The following is a 24,950-nucleotide window of genomic DNA, read 5'->3' as shown; positions in this document are numbered from 1 at the left end:
ATTCCAGAGGAGGGAGTGATTCTCTACCAGAAGCATTCATAAAAGCTCTGGAGAATGTGATATTGGAGAATTTTTAAATGTGGTATGGGAGGTGGCCTTTGAAAGGTAAATGTAAATTTGCAGATGTACGAATGATGAAAGACAGTATGGGTACAAGGAATAGTGTAAGTATGGTCATGTAGGTACTCAAATTAAAATGCCTTGGTGAACCATAGAAGGTTCAGTGTCATTACACCATAGTCTCTCAACCCCAGCACTACTGATTGGACAGATAATTCTTTAGGATGTTTAGTAGTATCCCTGGTCTCTACATACTCGATACTAGTAGTGTGTGCCACAACCTTTCCCCTTCCTTGTAACAACCAGACACAGTCCTCGGGGGCAGAATTGACTGTGGTTGAGAATTAGTGTACTTGACGATATGGCACTTGTCAAGAACTGTGATCGAAAGGGAAGCTGAAGCTAAACTATGAGTCACTCTTGCGCTGTAGCAAAGACTTCCGAATTTATCCTGATGATCGAGTGCTAGCAGCAGCCCAGCAGCTGGCTCTCTCAGATGGTCCCAGGAAAAGAATTCTGGTGGCAGTAGGAGGATGAGTTGTATGGGGAGGGGACTGGTAATTAGACTTGGGTAGATGACTTAAGATGCTGTAGTCTGGGCAAGAGTTGATTAGCTTCTTGACTAGGAAAGCAAAACCTGGGAGTGGAGATTATTAAGAAATAAAATTTACAGGACTTGATGTGGTAAGTGGTAGAAAAAGACTCAGGTGTCTAGCTCAGGTGTTTGGAGAGGTAATTATGCCACTCTGGGAAGCTGGGTATTACAGGAGGACAGATACATAGGAATGGCAAGACACTGAGTTGTTTGGACCTGAGGGGATTGTAAGACATCTAGGCTGGAACTAAGTAGAGAGTTCAGGCTTAGAGCTAAGGATTAGGCAGTCACTGAAGCCATTAACACCGAAGAGCTCACCAGAAGATTGCTGGTAACAAAGAGGAGCACCAGTAGCACCAGGACTGAGTTAACAGAGCCAGGGCAAGAGGTGGAGAAGAAGAAATCAGAAGCATGAGAATGAGAACTAATGGGAATGAGAAAAACATGAAAACAGATACTTTCAAGAGTTGGAAGTGCCTAGTGCCTCACACTGTCACACAATGATTAGAAGCCAAAGTGTGAGACCTGGAAAGGTCATGCCATCAAGGGTTCTCTGAGGACCTTCCTACAACGTCAGTGGAAAAGTAGGACAGAAGTTAAGTTTAATAGGTTTAATCTGAAACTGTTCTTTTAAGACCATATAAATGGAAGAAGAGAGAAAAATGAAGTTCTTCTTCAACCTCATACCAGAGATGTTCTAGATGGGCTAAGGTTGAAATGTAGTATCGTATCATGAATATAAATAAAATATGAAAATGCAAGTGACAAACCTTAGGACAAGGAAGGCCTTTCGACACATGATGGCAATGTTAGGAATTAAAAACACAATATTTGTACAGTTAAAGCTACAATTTTTAGGGCGCCTGGGTGGCTCAGTTGGTTAAGCGACTGCCTTCGGCTCAGGTCATGATCCTGGAGTCCCGGGATCGAGTCCCGCGTCGGGCTCCCTGCTCAGCAAGGAGCCTGCTTCTCCCTCTGACCCTCCCCCCTCTCATGTGCTCTCTCTCTCATTCTCTCTGTCTCAAATAAGTAAATAAAATCTTTAAAAAAAAAAAAAGCTACAATTTTTGTATATCGAGATACATCATAAGTAAAATTATGAGAGAGGAAAAATTAGGGAGGGGTGGAATAAGTGATTGGCAAAGAGTATGAGTAACAAAATTCATGTCTTTAACACCTTAAAGATGTATACAAAACATTAAAAAATACAGCTACCCTAATTTTTTTAATGAGCTAAAGGAGAACATGAAAAAAAAATAATTTTAACCGCTACAATTTAAAAACTGGAAATGAAACTAATGAGATGCTATTCCCATTACCATAAAATTAACAATGATAAAAATTGAGACCATGAAGTGTTGATAAGGGTAAAGAAATAAACACAAAAAGCTGCTAATGGGAATATAAAATCGTGTAATTTTCCTGGAAAGAATTTAGCACTATTAAAAGCCTTAAAGATAGGCATGCCCTTTGACTCCTGCATTTCAGTGTATTTAACAGAAGCAAATAATTAAATATTATTGACAAAATTTCAGCGCTGTTTATAGAAGAAATTTAGAAACAAGAACAAGTCTGACAAATATTGCAAAATGGTGGTGATTAACAGGGGTTTGCCACAAGAATGAACTGAGGAAAGGTTCTTCAAAGGCCCTGAGGCACAAGAATTTTCTAGGAATTGAAGGATGTGGGTGGAATTGTGATTGCAACTATCATAATAATTCATATTTATTTAGTTCTTACTATGTCCCAGGCATTGTTTTAAATAGTCTCTCCTTTATACTGTTTTTTCCTTTAATTCTCTCAATAACTCCATACTCTAATTACTAGTTACCAAGTCACAAAAAAGCTGTGGAACTTGCCCAGTCACATAGTAAGTGGGTAAAACCAGAATTCCAATCCTGGCAGTGTGATTTCAGAACTCAGTTCTTAACTGCAGTGCTATTTTCCCAAGGAGCCTAAAGACCGAGGAGGGGAGCTGCCAAGCTGAGGCTGGAGAGTGAGGCAGGGTCTTGGCTTTGGAGGCCTTGTAAGCCCTTGAAAGATTTTGGATGTTATCTTAAGAGGAACACGAAGCATTTGGAAGATGCTGAGTACAAATAAGTGGATGCTTGCTTGGTCTCAGGGCTTATACTCATGTCCATATTTGTAATTTATAAAAAAACTGACACAGGCATGCAAGGAGATTGGATCAGAGAAGAGCACGCATGAGTGAATATTCCAGGGAAGAGGTTTCTACTTACTGTATTCCCTCAGTGTTCAAGAGGAATCAGAAGATCGATCTCTACTGCAAGTGACAGAAATCCCAGCTCAAACCAGCCTAGGGACATTTATTGAATCATGTTGACTGGAAAAGTCCAGGGGAATGTTAGCATCAGGCATGACCAGATTCAGAACTGAAATTGTTTACGCTGGAACTCAGCTTCTCTTTTTCTCGAATTGGATTTGTTATACATTCTCAGTACATTCCCTTAGGTTATATGTGCTACTGGAAAAAGACCTTTTTTAGGAACTCCTGTAGAAGTCCGGAGATCACTGTGAGTAGATGAACTTAAACCATGTGCCTGCCTCTGAACCAGTCCCCATGGCCAACAGAATGAGATTACCTAACTGGTTTATGCTTCAAGGGAGTGCCAGGTTCATTCCTGGGTTTGGGTTGACATGAACCCATAGGGAAGAAAGGTAGATGCCCCACATGACAAAAAGAGATTTTGATATTGGGAGACAATAGATGTGTTCCTTACATATCCACTTTTATTATATTTTACAAAAACAAAATTTAATTAGTTGTGTTCGTTACTTATTATTTGCTTATGTTTAATTGTGCAGCATTTTAAAGTTTTTGTCTATTTAAAAGTTCATTCTGTCTCTAATTACTTAGTTTTTGAACAGACTTTCTCTTTTAATTCTTTGTGTAATAACTAGAATACTGTTTTTTAAAAGTTTTTTCATGTATTCCATTTGTACATGTAATCTTGTTCATTTGAAAATTATCTGGATTTTGGAACAAAATTTTTCTCCATGTTGATAAATTTGGTCGTCCCTTCCTTACTGATTGGTACCTGATATTTGTATGTTGCTTTCTAATTAAAGAATCTTTTCCCATATATCCTTGAATTTAAATATTATAATAACTGTGAGGTAGGTATTATTATTCTTATTTTATAGTAGCAGACCAAGAACTTGAAACTAGATTTTTTACTAAGTTCAATACTCTTTTTTTTTTTTTTTTAAGTAAACTCTACCCCCAAGGTAGGGCTCAAACTCACAACCCCAAGGGTCCACAGACTGAGCTAGCAGATGCCCCAGGTTCAATACTGTTTAACTCTGTTACGCCTTATATTATTCATTCACCCCTGCAACACATTTATGGCAAGCCAGAGCAACATAAAAAGCAGGGAAGATACAAATAAGCCAGGTAGACTAGAGAAAGGGGGCATAAATTCAGGGACAAAGAAAATTCTAAAACATGGTAAATGAATATTATATGCAAATATGCTATTAGATTTTTTAAATTAGGAAAAAAGATGTCTTTGTATTTTAAATTTCTAAAGTGACTTGAAGTAGTTGATCAATCTGATGGAACCAATTATAACCATGAAATAAATACTCCCAACATGTATCTAGAGAGGCACTAGGCCCAGAAGATTTTAATGAATGAATTTTATTAAAATTTTAAGAAACAGATAAATTGTAACTGTGAAAATATTTCAGAGCACAGAAAAATTGGAAGCTTCCCAGCTCACTATATAAGGTAGGCATCCCTTTAAAGATACTAACAAGATAAAATGTTACCTTCACCAGAATTGTTCAGTATATAAACATCTGCATGGAAAGGGAACAGGAAGAGGGGTGGTGAATTGAGAGGAGGCTGAAAGAGAATGTTTGCAGTTTTCCTTGTGATGCCTGTATTTACAATGGGAAATATTCAGGTGTTATTTTAAAATTAGCAGTTTTCATTCCTATAGAGTTTTGATAAGATTGGATGTTTTATAAAAAGGAGATTTTTACTCCATAACACTTTCCTAGATAAAGTATTTCATTTATTGGTTTTAGTGCTCATAACTTGAAGATATGGATCTGCCTAATCAACAAATTGTCTTATTAGCCCCTAATTTCAAGAGTGTATAAATTCAACTCTTAACAATTTCATGAGGAACTTTTGTATGGAAACGAAGAAATCACAACTTATTCTAATATGCATTTCGCAGCTTGTCAGTATTGACCTAAATCAGTCACTTTTATAAACAGCAGGAGAACTGGGCTCAAATGAAGTATAAGTGATTCCATTTTAAAGAGCAGTTTTAAAAATATTTTTATCTAAAAAATACTTTTTTCTCTCTGTCTTTGATATAATCTTCATCTTGTTTCAGTTCCATTTTGGAGGGATTTGATTATTTGATAGAACCAGGAATTCTCTGTTAAAATGGGGACTTGAGTTCTTCACTTATTCACATGGTTGTCATGAAAGAGGGAAATCATAAATATGGAGGTCTTTGCAAAACAAAAAACAAAAAACCACACATACACACACACAACAACGGATGAAAGCTATCCTGATTATTTGAGTGCTTCTTCCAAATTCATCAAAAAAGATCCATTCAGTAAAATTACCACTAAAGAAAAGACTTTAAGAAAAAAAAAATGGCTCTTTTGCTGTTCAATAACAATGAAGTATATTAAAAGTACTGTATGTACTTGCAGATTGGCCGCCTCCAAGATCTGGTGAGGAAAAGTGAACAAGGTCTTGGCTCTGCAGAAGGCCTCATTGCTAGTCTTCAGGACTCCCAGGAGAGACTTCAGAATGAGCTCGACTTGACTAAAGGCAGGCTGAAGGAGACCAAAGATGCTCTATTAAATGTTGAGGTAATTTTATAATACCTGCTATAATCTAAACATTAGCAAGGTAAAAATATTTAGTTTCTTTGCTTAAATATCACATTGTATGGAGTGTGTTAGTTTCACAGGGCTTTCCTACCAAAGTACTAAAACTAAGTGGCTTAAAACAACAGGAATTTACTTTCTCACAGTCTGGAGGTTGAAAGTCCAAAATCAAGGTGTTGTCAGGGCCATTCTCCTTTTTCAACCTAGGAGGGCGGATCCTTCCTCACCTTTTCCAGCCCCTGGTAGCCCAGGCCTTCCTTGGTTGGTGGCACATTTCAGTTTCCTCCTCAGTGGTCAGTGGCATTCTTCCTGTGTCCTCCTAAGAAGATACCCTTCACCTAGGACTAGGGGCTCACCCTACTCCAGTATGACCTCCTCTTAACTAATTACATCTTCACTGACCCTATTTCCAAATAAGTTCACATTCTGAGGTACAGGAGGTTAGGACTTCCATGTATCTCTTTGGGATCACAATTCAAACTATAACAATTAGGATGCACAAGTCTTTTATTGGTAAGAGTCCAAACTCTCATGTATAGCAACAAAGCAATTCTCTATGACCTAAAAATTTTGAAAGGCTCTGTGGCCTTCCATTCTCAGGAAGCAGAGCAAATATTTACATTGCCTCAGAAAGTAGAGAAAAGCATCCATAAGAACTAAAAGGATAGTATCCAGAGAGTTCTTTTCCTTCAGAGAGGTGACTGAGAGTGTGGGCCCTGAAGTCAGATTGGTTGGGTGTGAGTTCTTGATCCACCACTTAGTCACTTCAGACAAGTTATTTATTCTAATCCTCAATTTACTCATCTGCACAATGCAGGAGTGGCAGGGGATAATAATACACTTCACACCACTATTGTAAGAATTCAATGAGGTAAACCATTTACAGCACAGTGCTTAGTAAAATAGTAAGCACTCAGGAAATGTTGCCTTTTATTAATATTTCAAATTTAATTTTTTTAGCTTGGAATTCAAATCAGTTTCATTTCTTTAAGGTCCTTGCACATATTTACATTGCTCTTCTATCAGGTAGTAGAACTTAATAAAAACTGTAAGCAAAACCTTAGCAACTGTTCATCTTTTGTTCTGCTGGACAACTTTAATCAAGAAAATGTAGGTGCTGCATCACAGTTTACCACAACTTTAGGAAGGCTCCTTAACAGGTGTTCTGTCTGGATGGGATTTTTTTCCCCTCCTCCCTGCTGAGTTTCTGTTGTGTATTATATAACTGAACCCATCATCAAGTGGATATTGGTCCCTGACTATATGTCAACCTGTTGGTTGGTACCTGTGGGGGATCCAGTCACAGGTAAGGCAAGACTCTGCCCTTAAGACACCTTAGATCATGGTTGGTAAATAAGGGGTAAGATGCTGATGACAATGATGATAATATTAGTTTAACAGTTGCAAATCTGTAGTGTGGAGTTTATAGTTTCTGGCATTACTAAACTTTGCTGAGGCTCCGTTTCCTCACTATCACCTCCCCATGTTGTTATGAGGATCCCAGGAGGTGATGGATATGGAACACTTGAGGGAAAAAAAGAGCAAGTATTTTCTTTACCTCTTTCCTTACCCCACTGATGTCTAATAAAGTACTTTGCATTCAATAAAAGAAATACTTTTTAAGTATTCTATCCCATTTAATGCTGCCTGTGATGGAAAAAGTAGTAGTTCCTAGAGGCAGAATACTTAGTGAAAAGGACCATTGGCTAAGATGGCTGGATCCAGTTTTCAGAATTTACTGTTTATAGCCAGGTCAGCAATGTAGAATGGCAGTTTCAACAATGACGTTCTTCTCTCCCGTGAATCTGGATATGCCCTTCAGCAATGCTCCAACACCTGCTCTTGGCAAGTGGGTGATCCAGAAAGGGTCATTGTTACAACAGAAGGAAGCACCATCATCTGTTCCTCGTGTGTTGTAGCCGAAGAGCAGCCCCACGGCCGGCAGTGCCCCAGGGTTGCCGTGTTGTCCAAACAGGTCACCTCTAGCACTGGGCTCCAGAGAGCCACAGGCATTTCATCTATATCGTCTTCTCACTTATTTTAATCATGTCAGTGAGGTAGAGCCATAATGCTTCAGTTTTCAATAAATAGCAGACTTTTGAATATAAATATGAATGAATTTGAATAACATATCTATATAACGTGTATATTTTTATATGAAGATAATAGATACCCATGATATGGAAAGTTAAGATTATTATGCTAGCTTTAAACTATTCAAAATGATTTGTAAAATTATAAGCCTTAATGAAATATAGTTTGCACAAGGACACTTAAAATATATGTGCCATATATTATCTGAAAATCTCCAGTAATCGTTACAGATAGCACTATCAATTATTGTGCTGTAGGAATTTAAGTTATAATGCAAGCACTCTGCTTATTTGAAATAACCAGCAATGAATTTGCTTTTGAAGACTTGTTTTCATTGAAAAGTTTTTATTCTTCAGGGTGAGCTAGAACAAGCAAGGCAACAGCATGAAGAAACACTTGCTGCCATGAAAGAGGAAGAGAAGCTCAGAGTGGACAGAATGGCCCATGACTTAGAAATAAAATGGACTGAAAACCTTAGGTACATTTTTTACTCTGTAATGTAATCTTATCAGTACAGATGTGCAAAAATGTTTTTCTGTTATATGGCTTATGTTGTCTTATCGTTAAAATCATAGTGACAGCATTTTTAATGAATTTTTTTCCCGATTAGATGCAGAGAAATTGTTATTCTCCTTTTCTGCTTGAATACTTTTTCTGATTTTATTTTCTTTATAAAATACTAACCTCAAGTCAGAAGATTTATTTATTCTAATACCTGTTCTGCCATTAATAGCTGATGAACTAATAATCTTAGGTAAGTTACCAATTTACCTTACAGTTCTGTAAGCCTGACTGAAAAAATAACCACTTTTATTCTGAGTTGACTTTTGAGGAGGATTAATTAAATACTTAAAAAAACCATGAACAACTATACTATAGCTACTGAGAGGAATAATTCTCTTTAAAAATAAAGGCATTCATTTTATTTTAGACAGGAGTGTTCTAAACTTCGTGAAGAGTTAAGACTTCAACATGAAGAGGATAAGAAGTCAGCCATGTCTCAACTTTTGCAGTTAAAGGAGCGAGAAAAAAATGCAGCCAGGGATTCATGGCAGAAGAAAGTAGAAGATCTCTTAAACCAGGTAATTAATAGTCTATACATTCTGAAGGTTCATTTTCCTTGACATTCTCTAGCCAGGAAAACATTATAAAACATTATGCGTTAATTCACTGTATTTTGTTAATTTTCATATGGCAAATTTAAAATTTTAAAAATGTATAAAATCAAGGAGATATATTCATTAACTTGTGAAAACACTGTACTAAATAATGTTACCTATGCAGTCCTAAATTCTGAGAAGAATTTACAGGTTTTGGCTTAATATTTGAACTGACCACATTAGAGATTTTTAAATGGAAAAGTTACCCATATTTTGAAAGTATAAAATCTTTTTTCAAGCCATTAGCTATCACTTGGGCCCCAGAAGGTAAAATTTATTAAATGCATCCTGATTGCCTAAAGCCATACCAGAAGTGAGCAGTTTACTTCTTTCTCAGCAGAAGGATGTTGCCTGTTACACTTCAAAATGTTATCAACAAAAGGTAGTGATATCCCTAAGTGTATCTTATGTCCTAAATCTATCTTCTTATGTCAGGTTCACTTATTTCCATTTATAATTATAATTAAATGATTTTTCACTCATTTACACAACTTCTAAATTTATGAATTCTTAGCACTCTCCTGCAAAGCCTGTTATTAAATAAGACTGACTGCATGAGTCACTAGTTGATAAGCAAGTACAGAACTTGGACAAGAAGCAGCTCCATAATTTAGTGCTAGAAATCTACTATTATCTTTCTATTTGTGATCATGATGAATTTCAAAATAAACAGGATAGGCTTTCTGTAAGATAACTTATTACAGAGGATACATACATGCAGTATCTTTCAAGAGTACTTGGGGCCTGCCGATTTGTGTCTGATCTTTCATAATAGTTAATAATGTTACCCTGAAAAGGGAGTGTATATATATATATGAATTTTTGTGAATAAATTTGAAACCTTTGAAATTCAGACAAAAATAAAAAGAAAACAACTCTCACTAGAAGTTGGGCACCAGGTTAGCATTGTTTATTGGTTACCTTCTGTATACTTATTTTACATTCCTATTTAGATACCTAGAAGGACAGATTTTCCTGGGTAGAATGGTACTACTCTTCTATGATGTCCTGTACTTAAAAAGATTAGATCAATTGTATGATAAAAATGAAAAATACTCCTGAGAGTCTGCCTTGTTTTTTAATCACAAAGTATTGACACAGACATTTTTTGGCTGAACTTGGCACTGTAAAGAGGACCTACCACTTCTCCCACCTGTTTTCTCTTAGATTATTTCATTACTCATGTAATCTCTCTTAAAATAAATTGTCAGATTTCATCCATGCTTCTCTGATATTTTTTTTTCTTTTACCAATATCTGTTCTGCATTGATTATTCCTGAGAGGACATAATGTTTTGCCTATTATTTTAGTTCTGTGTCATAAAGTAATTTATTACATAATGGCTCCAATTTTGCCAACTTTACAGAAATAATTTTTTGATCAGATTAACCATAAATATCAATAAGAACCAGGAATTAATTGCCTCCAAAGATGAAGCTGTTCTGTGCTGCTCTATGTCATCAGTCCCATTTCCAAAATGATAATATCTTCCCTGCTCCCCACTTCTAAAATCTAGAGGGCATACACATTCCCGTAGATAAACTGGAAAATAGCTGTTACATCTTGGGATTTTATGTACCTGAAGAAAGTTAGGAAAACAGTTGAACAGACGATTCCACACTGAAGTGAAAGTGGGTATTATGTTATCAAAGTTGCACTCTTTCCAGGTATGTCAGAGGACAGAAACTTCTAGCAGGACCAGCAGTCTTTTTAATAGAACTTTGTTATGGACAAAGGACCCTTCCCCCTTGGCCCTTTGGATTTGTTCTCTTGATTATTGTGGATGGATTCCTAGAGCCAGTGTGGTGTGCCTGCTCTCCTACTTTCCACTTGCCTGACTCCTACTGAACCCTGGTCCTCATACTGTCCACCCCCAGCTCCGAGCCCTACAACCATCTCACTCTACTTACTACTACTGGCCTCACTCATCCCCTTGTTCCTAGCACTGCCAGCACCCTTCTGCACTTAGGGAAACCAGATCTGGCTTGGGCTTTGGGACGTTTAAGGAGTAAGAGTGGAGAATGGAATTGGAACAGCCAGGTCTTAGGCAGAAACATATTGTGAAAAGTATCAGAGGATCTGTGTTTTCACATATTTTAACTATTTCTGAGTGAACTGAACACAAGTCTTTTTTTGTGCCTTGGTTTACCTATATTTCATTCTGCTTAGAGCCAAGAAGAAATAATTTATCTTTCATGTTGAACTTAATCTCTTGAGAGTTAAATTTGATTTAAACTTACCTATCAAGAAATGGGCAAAGAAAGGCATAAGAGTTTCACTTTTCTTCAGTCAGATGTTCTTTATCAAAATTTCCCAAAGCTATTATTTTTATTCTGTGCTCTGATCAGAGTCTAACTTCATATTTTTAGTTTTTTAATGTTTCATTGTGTTCTTTCTTTCTGTCCAATGATTACCCCTTTGTCCAAAAACTAGGTATACTTCCTGGGCTAATCAGTGTACATTTGAATTCCTTTAAAGCAAAAGAACTACATTTTTACTCTTCAACTCTGTCTAAAGAAAAGTGAGTATACAGAGTGCTCTGTGATCATATTTTCTGTTTGTGATCCTAAAATGTCATCATATATTCCTTTATTTCACCTTTTTCAGGGCAAATTTTATTTTAGGTCCAGTATGATGACTTAATATTCCAATTCCTCATTCAGATCCACGGACTGAGAAATTTGTGAGACATACAATCATTCAGACAAAGAACTGTGGGACTTTGTAGTTTGGGTCTGACTTCATTTTGAGCTTTGAGGCCCAAGGTTATTTAGGGGGTTATAGCCACCATGTATCTGACACAGTTTTTAGCCTCCACATACCTCCAATCTGATAGCATTTTACCTACAGTAAAAGTCACTGCAGTGAGTGACCATAAATGGTCTGGACAGTTTGTACTCAAGGAGCAATGATGTGCTGGATCTGGCTCCTCCCAGCTCACATAGCCCTGACTGTGTGCAGGCCTTCTCAACTCCATATTCTGGGACATGTTGGTGGCTAGCAGTCATCGATGGTGGGAGTATTTACAACACAGTACCAGCACATGCTATACATCAGGGCTTTATTTTTCAGACAGCTATTACATACTTACCAACTTAACCACTGGGTGGGAGTATAGAATAGAGAAAGAGTGACATAGCCAATGTGATTGGGAAAAATTTCATTAAAGAGGTCAGCTTTAGTGTGACTTTCAAATAGAGTAAAGGATGAACACAAATATTTTTATTCATTTGACATTTTATTGAATATACTCTTATTTTCCAGGCACTATGAGGAATACAGAAAAATGAGGTGGGGACAGTTGGGGAGATAGGTCATTGTGAAAAATTTTGACTTCCAATCATAGGAGTTCAGAGTTCACTCAGTAGGCTATGGGATTCTGTCAGTTTATGGATAGGAGAATAACATTTTGAAATTTTTATTTTAGGGACCTTAATGTGGCTGTGATATTGAAGTGAGGAGGAAATGGAGACATCTCAATATAGATAATCCAAAATGTCTGAACAGAACTCTTGAATACACATCATGTACCCAACCATCACCCCTCAACCTAAGCCAGACTGCTCCTCCTAGACAGTGCCATCCATCTACTGCTCAGCCATCTCTGACTCCTCTCTGTCACACTGTGCACCCAATCCATCAGCAATTCCTGCTGCTCTGCCTTCAAAGTACACCCAGGATTTGCCCATTTCCAGCACTTCCTCCACTACCACCCTAGTCCAAGCTACTTGCACTTCTCCCCTACACTGCGAATGGAACCTACATTTGGTCTTCTTGCTTCTTCTCTTGCCCACCTACATATTATTTCTCAACCAGCCAGAGTGATGCTCTTAAAATATTAAGTTGGATCATGTTACTCTCCTGCTTCAAATCTTCTACATCTAGATTACAATCCACACTTTTACTGTGGCCTGTAGTAGCCTTATGATTTGTTCCTTGCCAACATCATCTCCTGCCACTCCTCCCTTCCTTTTCTGTAGTCCTACTGGAAGACTTGGAGTTCCTGGAAAAACACACACACACCAAGCTTAATCCATGCGGGGCCTTTGCACCTGCCAGTCCCTCCACATGGAACCCACTTTCCCCAGATCTTCCTGGCTTGTTCTTTTACTTTGTTCAAGTCTCTGCTCAATCCTAAGTGTTCAAAAAGATCTTCCCTAGCCACTCCCTCTAAAATAGCACCCTCCTTCACTCTGTGTCCTCTTACTCTGCTTTGTGTTTCTTCAAAACATTTACTACTACATAGCCTCATATTGATTCTTTTCCCTATTAGAATGTAGTTCCATGAAAGCTGGATCTTTATCTGTACTGTTCACAATTGCATATCCAGCTACTTAAACTGCCTGGCATATAGTAAGCACTCAATAGTTGTTGAATGGAATGAACAAAAACTGAGGCATAGCAACCGAAGAGGAAGTTGTCAAATATATGAAGTACAAATAATTCTAACCATTTAGGACCTGTTTCACTGAGAATACAAGAGAAACTATAGAGGAACAAATCATGAAATTTGATAGAATACTTTGCTAAAGGAGAAAGAAATGTTAAAGGTGACTGAGGATTTAAAGCCAGGATAACCAAAAGAAGAGCATCTGAGACAGGGAGGTCAGGAGCTACTTAATTGGGGGGAAGTCGGGTGGTGAGATGCTAATAAACATATTGATTCTACATCACAGGAAATTTTAGAATTTTTCACACTCAGTTGGAAAGGGCAATGACATGAATAAGAAATAGAGCATTAAAATAAGTGCTGTTGATCAAGAGCAATGGAGAAGCCAGTCTCTTCAGGCTGTTACAGACCATGTTCTGATTTCTAGACCCATGCTGTCCAAGATGGTACCTACTAGCCACATACGACTGCTGAAAACCTGAAATGAGGTTCATCCAAATTGAGATGTCACCGTAAAATGTATGCTGGGTATCAGATACTTAGTACAAAAAGTGGATGGAATGTCTCACTAATATTTTTATAAGCTATAATTATATGTTGAGATGATAATGTTTTGGATATATTGGGTTAAATATATGACTAAAAATCTACTTTTTAAAAAATATGGCTATAAAAACTTTTTAGATTACACCCGTGGCTCTCAATTACAATTCTATTTGATAGTACTGGTCTATACTATTTAGATCACAAAAATTTGGAGTAAATTTGGCTTAGTGCTCATTCTGCTAGCTCCATCTCTTAACTCTTAAATTAAGTTTGATGTTAGGAAGGAAGGCATTCTCTTTAGAAACTGCATTTCTGCCTACTGAAAAAATATATTTATATCAGTTTTTATGTTTGTTTTAAAAGAATAACAATAATACCTTTTAATGGAAGAATAGATGGATTCTGAGGTAGAGATATTAGAAAGGGAGCTGAAATAATCAGCTCTTCCCAGCTAACTCAAAGACCTTGACAGACCCCCGAGCAGTGATAGGAGATCAATGAAGCTGACCTGGAAGGTTCTAAATCCTCTTTGTAGAAATTAGGAGAGCAGGAAACTACGTAGAACAAACATCAGAGATCCAGCCTCCGCCCTGGGAAAAGAGACGACTGGAGCAAGGAAAAGGGAAGTCAAAGAAAAAAACAGCAGAAAGAGTGAAGGGAAAGAACATATGGAGAAAGAGAGAAACCAGATAGAAGAGAGAGTGTGAATAGCAGGTAGAGCCCCAGAAAATGTGGAATGGAATTAAAGTCTACCAAAACCGAGCCAACATCCATTATTCTTCATACTTCAGTTCCTGGATTCAAAATTAGTATGCAGTATTTTCCTTAGTAAATATGGAAGCTTGTTTCTAAATTCTCTTCAGTCAAAAAATTAATGATATTATTTTACTTTAACTGTATTTTATCCTCTTTTATCAGACTTAGTGTTGTTAGTGTTCTTCCTCTTGAGACTTTTTTCTCAAGATTAACAGTACTAAATTGTTTTCTCAATTAATTTGCAAATCTAAAAATGTTTAATTTTCTTTTCCCTACCAAAAACTCCCTTTTTAGAATAAGTTTATCCAGTTCTTAAATTGGTATATTTAGGAGAAGAGAGTGAAGAGATAGAACAGTGATATCTACACCTGGCTTTAAAAAGAGATGCTTAAAATACTGGGAAATTATTAATGTGTACTAAGTATATATCTATTCTGCAAAATACTATAGTAAGACCTGTGATGAAATGCAGAACAGTTTGTGCCTTCACACCTGAAAAATACTTACAAACATTTAGATAGCATTGCAGTAACAAATCAACTTAGCATATTCCTAATTTCAAATGACAAAATACTAAAAAAAAAGCATTGGGGATCTGAAAGGGTTCAATGGGTATATGATTATAAAGTTATTTAAGATAATCTGAGAAAAGCGTTAAGAATTATCTAACATCTTAGTTTGTCTTCACCTTAATTTCATTTATTATATGCCTGTTACTACAACTTTAGTTTAAATATTGAACACTTGTTCATGAATTTTTCTTTTTTTTTCGCTTTAGGAGAATTATTAAAATTGTGATTGTCAGTTCTAAGACTTAGGTTTGTTGGTTACTTTTCTGTAGATATTAGTAAACCTTGAAATTAATATTAGAAAAAGACTACATAATTTGCTTTAAGAAATTACCATATTATATATTAAATATTGAATTTTAGAACATTTTATTAAGCTTTAACATTTTACTTGAATTGCAGTGTAATATCAGTGTACATATTTCAAGGAAATTAAAAATTTGATAAATGACATTTCTTGTATTAGTAATGAGAATTTTATTCTGTGGACATTTGATGGCATTTTGACATTTGTCAAGAATTCAGTGTTTCTGATAGGCCATGTAGTGTGCTAGACCCATAATGGAGTCATAATGATCTCTGCCTTCCCGTTGCTTATAATCTAGAAAGGAGGGCAAAGAGAAATAACAGTTTGACACATTAACTCATTACAATTGTGATACACAGTGTGTGTACCCTGGGGACCTAACATAGTCTGGGAACTTGGGGAAGGTTCCTTTGACTGTGGGATCATTTACCTAGGACCTGAAAGAGAAGGAGTCAGGCCAAGAGGAGAAGGAGACAGCATTCTGAGCAGAAGGGGACGTATATGCAAAGGCCCTCAGGCAGCCCCCAAATACCCTTCCTTGGAGACCAGAGACTGGGGAGGTAGGCAGGTTGGATCACTTGGGGTTTTTTTGGGACTTTGTCTAAAGGACAATGAGGAGCTGTTGAAAGATTTTAATCAGTAGTGTGAAATATTCAAATGTTATTTCAAAACTCTGGCTACAGAATGGAGAATAGACTACAGTGGGACAAGTTAGGTGCCATTCAATGAATATCTTTCCCTCTTGGCAATCTTTCTTTGTTTGGATTAGTATTTTCTGGACAAATATTTACTATACTTGGTATACTCATTAGTTCATTTCTCAGGATACATTTCTAAGTCTTGACTACAGGATTTCTGCATGATACCAATGTATGTATTTTTTCTAAATTTTTTCTTTTTAACTGAAATTTTCTCTTTACTGCTTCCGTTATTATGGGGGAGAGGAAAAGTAAGGTAGGGAGTAGCAAAAACTAAATAAAAGTCTGTATCATTCATTTAGTCTTGAAATAAGTATTTATTGACCTATTTACTTTTTGTCACATACCATTAGGCCCTTTGGTTACAAACTCTGAATAAGACATAATCTTTGTCCTTCAAAAGCTGGTAATTCAGTGGATTTCAATATGTATATACTAATATGTTTACAAATGGCAAACATGTAAAACCTTGTGCTATTTTCTAAATGAATAAAGTCAGGTTTAGAACAATGAGATGACTCCTGAGAGCATAGTTTCTTACAAACAAAGCTTTAAATTTCTAATTAAGTCCAGCAATTTTTTAGTTATTTTTAGCTTTCTCACTTATCTGAAAGTCTGATTATATTCATCCTTCAAGAAAAGAAATCCTGAAACACATTCAGTAAGCCTTCTATGTTGAGGTATGAGTGCTATCTATTGAAGAGGATGTGCTGAGGCCCTTTTCACTCATCTCAAAAACTGACAAGCTTAAGATGTTTTAAAACAAATTGACTATTATATAGGGTATCAGTTTTTATTAACATGGATCTTGCTTATATAGAATGCTTGCCAAATAATATTTTTGCATACAGATTTTTAGTTCATCCAATATTCTTTCTTTTTTTTTTTTTGACAGAGAATTTATTTACTTATTTATTTGACAGAGAGAGACACAGCGAGAGAGGGAACACAAGCAGGGAGAGTGGGAGAGGGAGAAATAGGCTTCCCGCGGAGCAGGGAGCCCGATGCGGGGCTCGATCCCAGGACTCTGGGATCATGACCTGATCCGAAGGCAGACGCTCAACGACCGAGCCACCCAGGCGCCCCCATCCAATATTCTTTCAAGCAGACACTTAACTTGGGGGATCTCATCTTGTGGCATAAATACCATCTATATGTCAGTGACTTGCAAAGTTAAATCTCTAGCCTTGACATCTTCACCTGAACTCAGAATCACATGGTTGGCTAACAGGCATCTCAAATTTCACGTCTGACTCTGAAATACTGGTTCCCAGTCACCATCCCCCAAACCATCATCTTTACTTCTTGGCACTGCTTGTTGCTCAAAACAAAAACTGAAGAGTCATCTTTGATTTCTTTCTTTCCTTTATCTCTCATGTAATCTGTCAATCCTATTCATTCCACCTCCAGAACACCCCAGCTCTGTCTGCTTCCATAGCCCCTAGTAAATACTAGGCCGAGTCACCATTGTAATAGCCTCCTATCCAATCTTCCCAATTTCACTTTTCTTCATAGCGCTCAAAGTAATCTTTTATGATGTAATCAGATCTTACCATTCCCCTCCTTTTAAAATTCTCTCAAGGTACTTCACTCAATTAAGGCTCTTTGTTTTTATGGTCCTACAAGACCATAAGCCATCTGGCCCCTGCAAAAAAATCACCCATCTCATGTCATCCTCACAAACCTTCCCCCTCAACACACATACACACATGTATATCCAGTCACTCCCCAGCTCACTTCCCCCTCAGGGTCTTTGCACTGGTTAATCCATTTGCCCAGGTACACTTTCCCCAGGATCATCACATTTCGTGGCTGGCTTTTTCATTGATTCCAAGTTAAAATGTCACTTCTTTCAACAGATGTTTTCTTACGATCAACCCAGTATCACTTCTAGTCATTTTCTATCACAGCAATCTTTTTTTTCATCATAGCTTTTATCATCAACTCTTTATTTTTAAATTTTTTTGTATATTTGTTTTATTGTCTTATTCAACTCTCTGTATCACTCTGTACTTAAGATATTTCCTGGAATTTAGTAATACTCCAATAAAGATTTTTCTAAATGAAGAAAAATCTACTTCATTTACGTATTAACCAGTAAGGGTTGTGACCCAGTAGTACGAGTGCATTTCCCCATTGCCACAGCCAGGTCTGTGATGTGAGTCACCCCAGGTCACAGCTCAAGGACCATGCCTTTTGGTTTAGCTATTTCCATGGCTTATAACTAACTGTGTTGACAGAGACAGTGCCCCTGTGAGTTTAGATTCCAAGTGTTCTAATATACTTCTGTTGTATAAAATCCAAAATCTAGAATTCCTAAGGGAAGACCTGGCATGCTACTTTATGATCTGTCATATTAGCCTAGTTTTATCAGTTAGCGCAGGAACCCTAAGTAACATACATATTTCTGTCTGATGATAGCTTACTTAAAGAATGAAAAATAAAATCTACTTCATAAGTAAATGCCATACATTTTAAATTAACTTCTAGTACTAGGACATCAGTTCTGAGAAATACAAAGAGGTAAAACAAAAACGAAAAAACACAACTAAAAATTCCTCAGCTTTTCATAAATTTTGCGAAGTCTGGAGAAGTGTCTTATTAGTATATAAAGAATACTGAGTATGAAAAAGCATAAAGAGAAAGTAAATAAAATTAACACAACTAATATATATAAAAGAAAAATTGTGTATGTATATATAAAATGTATATTATGTTATTACATATATAATTTTATGTATTATATATATATGAGAAACATTAAATTGAGCACTTATAGAATAACCAGATAGAAACTAATCTTTTTTCTCAACTTATTTTTATAACTATACTATATCCTAAATTATATATTAGTCTAACTTACTAGTAAAAAATTATTTACCAGATAAAAACAAGTTTTAGTTTATGACACACCAAGGAGTAATCACATTATGAAAAAAAATTATTTTCTGTCTGAAAATTTGATTAATGTCCAAAGTAAAAACTATTTCACAGGAACTTTTGTACTTAAATTACTAATATAACTGGGGCGCCTGGGTGGCTCAGTCGGTTGAGAATTTGCCTTTGATTCAGGTCATGATCCCAGGGTCCTGGGATTGAGCCCCACATCGGGCTCCCTGCTCAGCGGGAAGCCTTCTTCTCCCTCTCCCACTCCCCCTGCTTGTGTTCCCTCTCTCACTGTCTCTCTCTGTCAAATAAATAAAATCTTTAAAAAAAATACTAATATAACTTCAAAATACTATTTTGTATTTTTGGAAAGGAAAAAAAAAATGAGGCAATTGAAAATGAAATCACATTTTCCCCCATATTTGGGGAAAGAGAGGGTGTGGGTTTTTCCAGTTGTTTTATGTCACTCAAAATTAGAATGAACTTCTGAAAAATAAACCCAGATCATAATTTTGCCAAATATATCCTAGAAAATAGGATTGAAAAGATATAAAGGGGGGGGGCACCTGGGTGGCTCAGTCGTTAAGCATCTACCTTCGGCTCAGGTCATGATCCCAGGGTCCTGGGATCGAGCCCTGCATTGGGCTCCCTGCTCAGCGAGAAGCCTGCTTCTCCCTCTACCAGTCCCTCTGCTTGTGTTCCCTCTCTCGCTATGTCTCTCTCTGTCAAATAAATAAATAAAATCTTTAAAAAAGAAAAGATATAAAGGCACCTCTTCTTTCCCCCAAGTATAAAATCAGATTATTATTAAATGTTTACATTTTTAATGATTAACTCATTTATTTTTGGCCTCCAAATTATGCAATCAAGTTCGTGTTTCAGTTCTCATCTGCTCATTTCTCTTGAGAAATCTGTCATAAGCATACTATACCAGTACTGAGTATAATGCTTTGAAGCATTATATTTTAGATTGCTGGGAGGAACTTAGAACAGTAATATTTCTTCTAGGTCCTTCAATAACCATTATCTTTTCAAGTGAACTCTGATTTGTATGTACTGGCCTTCAGTATTTTGCATAGGTAAGTCTGCCATTCCCACAAACAGCAGATACTGTTTTAAGGGACTACAGATAATTTAGATTGTGTGTCTTAAATTTCTTTGTCTAATTCCTTTCTCAGAACTGTTTTCAATTTATTTTTTCTTGAGCATATTATAATTAATGTCCTGTGTTTTATTCTCCCTTTTATATCCCTCTTTCTTTCACTTAGTTGATTTCTGAATGTTTCCCTTTTATTCCTTTCATTTTTTTTCTTCCTAGCGGCACTCTCTGGGTGAAGCTTTGCATAAATCTATCAACAATGTAAGTGAGCGGCACTTACAATTTGTACACAAGGGCATGTTGCACTTCTAATTTTGCATAAATACCATCACTGCTTTAAGGCTTTTAACTTATGATATAAAAAATACACTTCGGCATTCAGTAAGTTATGTTTTGTATATGGGTAACAAAAGCTTTCAGCCATTCGTTTGTGTATGTGCATACATCTACCACGTTGTATTAATGAGCATATTTTTATTATAAAGCCAAGCAAGATTTTACCTCTCAGGCATAAAATTCATTATTTAAATGTTTACTTTGAAAAATATTTTTTGAAAACTATTAACTAGTTGACTGTTGTAACAATGCAAATAAATGTATATTTGCTTTTCTTTTGTTAAACTATTTTTTGAGAAAGTAGTATCAATAAACAAGTGTTAGACGTGAAGTTCATGAGATTCAGAACATATTTTACATTTTGATGTTGTAATTATTAAAAGATTTAAGTGAAATGAAGTAAATCCCTTTTCTAAGAATTGGTAAAGCTGTTGTTCTTACTTAAATATGTAGAAATTAGGCTTCAAAGTAATATTCCAATGTAAACACTCATTTAAAATTTTTTTGTAATATGAAGAGAAAAAAATGAGATTTATTTTTACCATACCCAATGTTGTTTAAAATAGCAGAGCTGAACATCCTTGGATATTTTTCTTAGATATCCGAGGGCAGAGGTCCTCAAACATTTTCTGTTAAGGGCCAGATGGTACATACTTTTGGCCTTGGGGGCCGTGCAGTTTCTCTGGCAGCCATTGGACTTTGCTATTTTAGGATGAAAGTGGCCATAGACAACATGCGAGTGAATCTGGGTGGCCATGTTCCAGTAGAACTTAAGTTACAAAAACAGGCTGCAGTTTGCCAACTCCTGTCTTAGGGGAATCAAAGCTTGAATCAAGAGATGTTCTGTGAAATTTTGATACTTCTGGAGTGAAACTATTTCCTCATACCTTTCTAAATTCTTTCTACTATACAAGAAAAGAACATTTTATCTACTTTTAATATTAAACTTTGTTTCCTATGTTTCCTATGTAAAAAGTAATTAGAAATACATGAAAAAAGGGGCACCTGGCTGGCTCAGTCAGTGGAGCATGGGACTCTTGATCCTTGAGGTTGTGAGTTCGAGCCCCACATTGGGCGGAGAGATTACTTAAAAATAAAATCTTTTAAAAATAAATACATGAATACATTTAACACCATTTAAAAATATAAATAACAAGCAACAAAGATATTTCTCTCAATGTTGGTAAAACAAGGCTACATTTAAAAGCAATTCACATATTTTAAAAAAGAAATTCACATATAACATAGTAAGAATTTGGGCATGATCAGTATATTAAACCAGAACCACTATATATAAACCATATATACTAATTGGAGTAGGAGTAAGAACCCAAATAAGATGATTATCAGAATTAATTGAACTTCAAAATACTTGTGACAACATAGTTACCTTTTCTTAATTATAAATGAATAGTTACAAATGAAAAAAGACAACCTTAAATTGAAGTTAAATCTATTAGTAACTAAAATGGGAACTCCTTGATTCATCTCCTACAAAAAAAGTAAAAGGGGTTAGTGACACAATGAAATCCCCATTAATTAATTTCCTTTTGTAACATTATAGTCATTGAGGATCAGTTCTTCTATTCTGTCATCATCCAAACAAAATATTGCCTTGTCAGTGTTGTTGAGCAGGGTGAACATCTACCCACCCCCTCCACACATTCTTTCCTAGCCTTCCATGCAAGTTTTCTGCTATATACTGTCTTGTTCTAAAAAACAAGTGGTTATGGATACCTTTGTCCTTTATAAAAGCTCTCTAATTTTTTTCAACGAAGAATGAGAGGGTGATTGGGAACATATTATAGAAATAGCTTAAGGACATTAAGTAGGCATTTTTGTGATTCTTAATTGATAAGTTCAGTTTATAGGTTTTCTTAGAAAAATACCAAGAAATTATGAACAATTCAGAATTTTCTCAGAATGGTCATAATTTCCCTAAGCTTAAATTTATTTTCTTAGCTAGACTCTTCAAAAATAGCAAATTAGTGGTTAAAAAGAGGGAAAAAAGGAATTAAAATATTCAGGGACCTTCAAACATTTTACATGAACAATTTATTTATTTGACAGAGAGAGACACAGCGAGAGAGGGGAACACAAGCAGGGGGAGTGGGAGAGGGAGAAGCAGGCTTCCAATGGAGCAGGGAGCCCAACGCGGGGCTTGATCCCAGGACCCTGGGATCATGACCTGAGCCGAAGGCAGACACTTCACCGACTGAGCCACCCAGGCGCCCCTATGTGAACATTTATATAAGTTGTTGACATAGTAAAAAATTATCCTTACTGTCCTCCAAGCCTGTGTTAACAGTTTTTAATATTGCCTTATCTATTTGAAAGTACTGAACTGAGTATCATATGGTTTAGACTTTCTAAGAATTTGCGTTGACCTTTCTTGTCAAAATTGATAAATATTTTGGCTTAACATAATTCCATGTTCCATGTTGACATACTATCAGATCCAGTACCTCAGATTTGATTCATTTTCTATTTGAGGGTGTTTTTTCATGCACCACTGTGAAGGGACAGAATCCTTGTGAAACTGCCCTGGCGGAAATAGGTAAAGCTTTCCTTTCTACAGAAAAATGTATCCATATGTTTTTAATTTTAATTTTCATCTTTTTGAAAATTTTACACTTTATTTTCAAAAAGACATCAGTGTTTTAAGTGGTAGAGATCAGAGAGTAGCAATTACTATTGGCCTTTAAAATTGTTTACAAAGTATCTCATACCTGTTGATCAGTAGAATACCTTATATAATTCATATCAAACACCTGTGGTAAGAATTTTTTAAATGAGGACTACAATTCTTTTTTGAAATAAGGATTCTTCTGCTTTATTTAAAAACAACAAAATAAAAAGCATTAAAATTTAAAATTAGGACAAATGTATAGAAACTAATACTACATACTTTGAACATTATTTGAATAACCATTTTCATTCATATATCCAACAAATGCCTTTCTATAATTTTGTAATAAAAGTTCTGACCAAGATTGCCCAAACTATTTGACACAAAGTCTATCTTTGTTCTTTTATTTTGAATTAATGAAGTTTTATATTATGTATTTCCATGAAATATACTAAACTCAGCTGCTTAAATTATAGCTATAAAACATTAGTTCATTTTACATTGCTTTGCTCATTATTTCTGTGTTTTAAAGTGCCATGTAATTTTCATGTTGAATAAAGGCGGACAATTTAATGCAATGCTACGAATTTATTTATAAAATCAACAAAGTAAGTTTTGATGCTGCATTGCATGATAAAGACTTTCTGCATATAATTCATGTATGGTCTTGAGCATGAATCCAGAGATTTTAGATAGCCTTAATATTATTTTGGTGTGCTTTCAAAGTTAAGAATACAGAATATCTAAACTAAGTACATTTGAACACTACATTGCATGATAATGTCTTTTTTGCGTGTATTTTATCCAGCATCGTTACAAAGATTAATCTTATATCCTAAAATGAAAAATACTTTGGAATTCTTTCACGGTAAAGTATATTAAGTGTAAAATATTAAGTAAAATATTTAAGTGTATTTTATTTAAGCTAGAGAGGTTTGAAAGTGTGCTTAGATTTTAAATATGTAACTATTATACTACTGTGGTACCTCATTTTAAATGCTTCTTCATAAGTTTCATCCTTAAATAGTTAAAGTGTGAGCATTTGTAGTCAAATTAACGTATAAGAACTTTTTTTGATGCAGTGAATGTTTGAAGTGGGTATTGCAGAAAATCAGATACACTGCTATGAACTGACTGGCTTATTCCTCAGTGCACCCTTACCTGGGGTACTGGACCCAGGGCTACTACTAGTGCATATGGTATCTGTGTGCAAATTGGAAAACCATGACCCTTTGCTTTGAGTCAAGGCAGACGCATATCAAGGCAGATTCGTGAGCAGTTTGTTCACTGGATGGATTTTAGTCCTTACTTGTCCAGGGGCCAATTAATAGCTTTGACAATATCAATCATTATAATATATCAATCATTATTCTACATGTAACATAGTCTTTTCCTAACGTTCCCATATATGTTCTAACAAGTTGTCACCAGAGACAAGGCAGTCACATGGGTCCCCATGCTGGGTCTGCAACAAGGTTGAACTTGGGAAGAGAGTAGTTAGACAGGTGTCTTTTCTATTTCAAGGACCAGCTAGCTGGGAAGAAAATGACTCTACCAATTACACGTTAGTGTTCACAAACACACATTTTTGTTGCCTTTTACCCTTTTATGATTTACTTTTTCTTTCTGGGTTGTCCTTAATATTCATTTCATCCTGATTTTCTTTACATAAAATGGTAAGAAGTCACATAGTATAATTTGTCTTAGTCTTCCTACTCTACGAGTATGGCCTTAACTGTTGCTATAACATTGTCCTTAGTTTTCCTTCTTATTTTTTGCATATCTGGTGATTCTCCACCCTTTTTCTTTCCCAGGCCCCTTCTCCTTGTGAGACATCTGAGGCATCCTATATCTGCCTTCCATCAATCAAAAGAAAATCTTTTCCCATTTACAAAAAGTCACTTTACAGTGTCCTCTCTCCCTTAGCCTTCTTGGCCACAGAAA

The 24,950-nt window shown here is 35.9% G+C and overlaps 1 protein-coding gene and 1 long non-coding RNA gene across 2 annotated transcripts in view; one reads left to right on the top strand and one right to left on the bottom strand.

Annotated features, from left to right (window-relative positions):
* FAM184A (family with sequence similarity 184 member A) overlaps positions 1-24,950 on the top strand; it is a 112,579-nt gene that overhangs the window by 60,418 nt on the left and 27,211 nt on the right. Inside the window, exons 7-9 of the mRNA XM_034990398.1 lie at positions 5,357-5,518; positions 7,987-8,108; positions 8,562-8,712. Coding sequence (XP_034846289.1) covers positions 5,357-5,518; positions 7,987-8,108; positions 8,562-8,712 — 435 coding nt within the window. The remainder of the gene's footprint in view (positions 1-5,356; positions 5,519-7,986; positions 8,109-8,561; positions 8,713-24,950) is intronic.
* LOC118000623 overlaps positions 5,409-24,950 on the bottom strand; it is a 61,961-nt gene continuing 42,419 nt past the window's right edge. The window contains exon 4 of the long non-coding RNA XR_004676512.1: positions 5,409-5,482. This is a non-coding gene — a long non-coding RNA (uncharacterized LOC118000623). The remainder of the gene's footprint in view (positions 5,483-24,950) is intronic.

Source organism: Mirounga leonina, unplaced genomic scaffold (genome assembly GCF_011800145.1).
Source record: "Mirounga leonina isolate KUSES-001 unplaced genomic scaffold, KU_Mleo_1.0 Mir_53, whole genome shotgun sequence".
NCBI classification, from domain to species: domain Eukaryota; kingdom Metazoa; phylum Chordata; class Mammalia; order Carnivora; family Phocidae; genus Mirounga; species Mirounga leonina.
The sequence above is the reverse complement of the archived record's forward strand: the minus strand, read 5'-3'. Positions and strand labels throughout refer to the sequence as shown.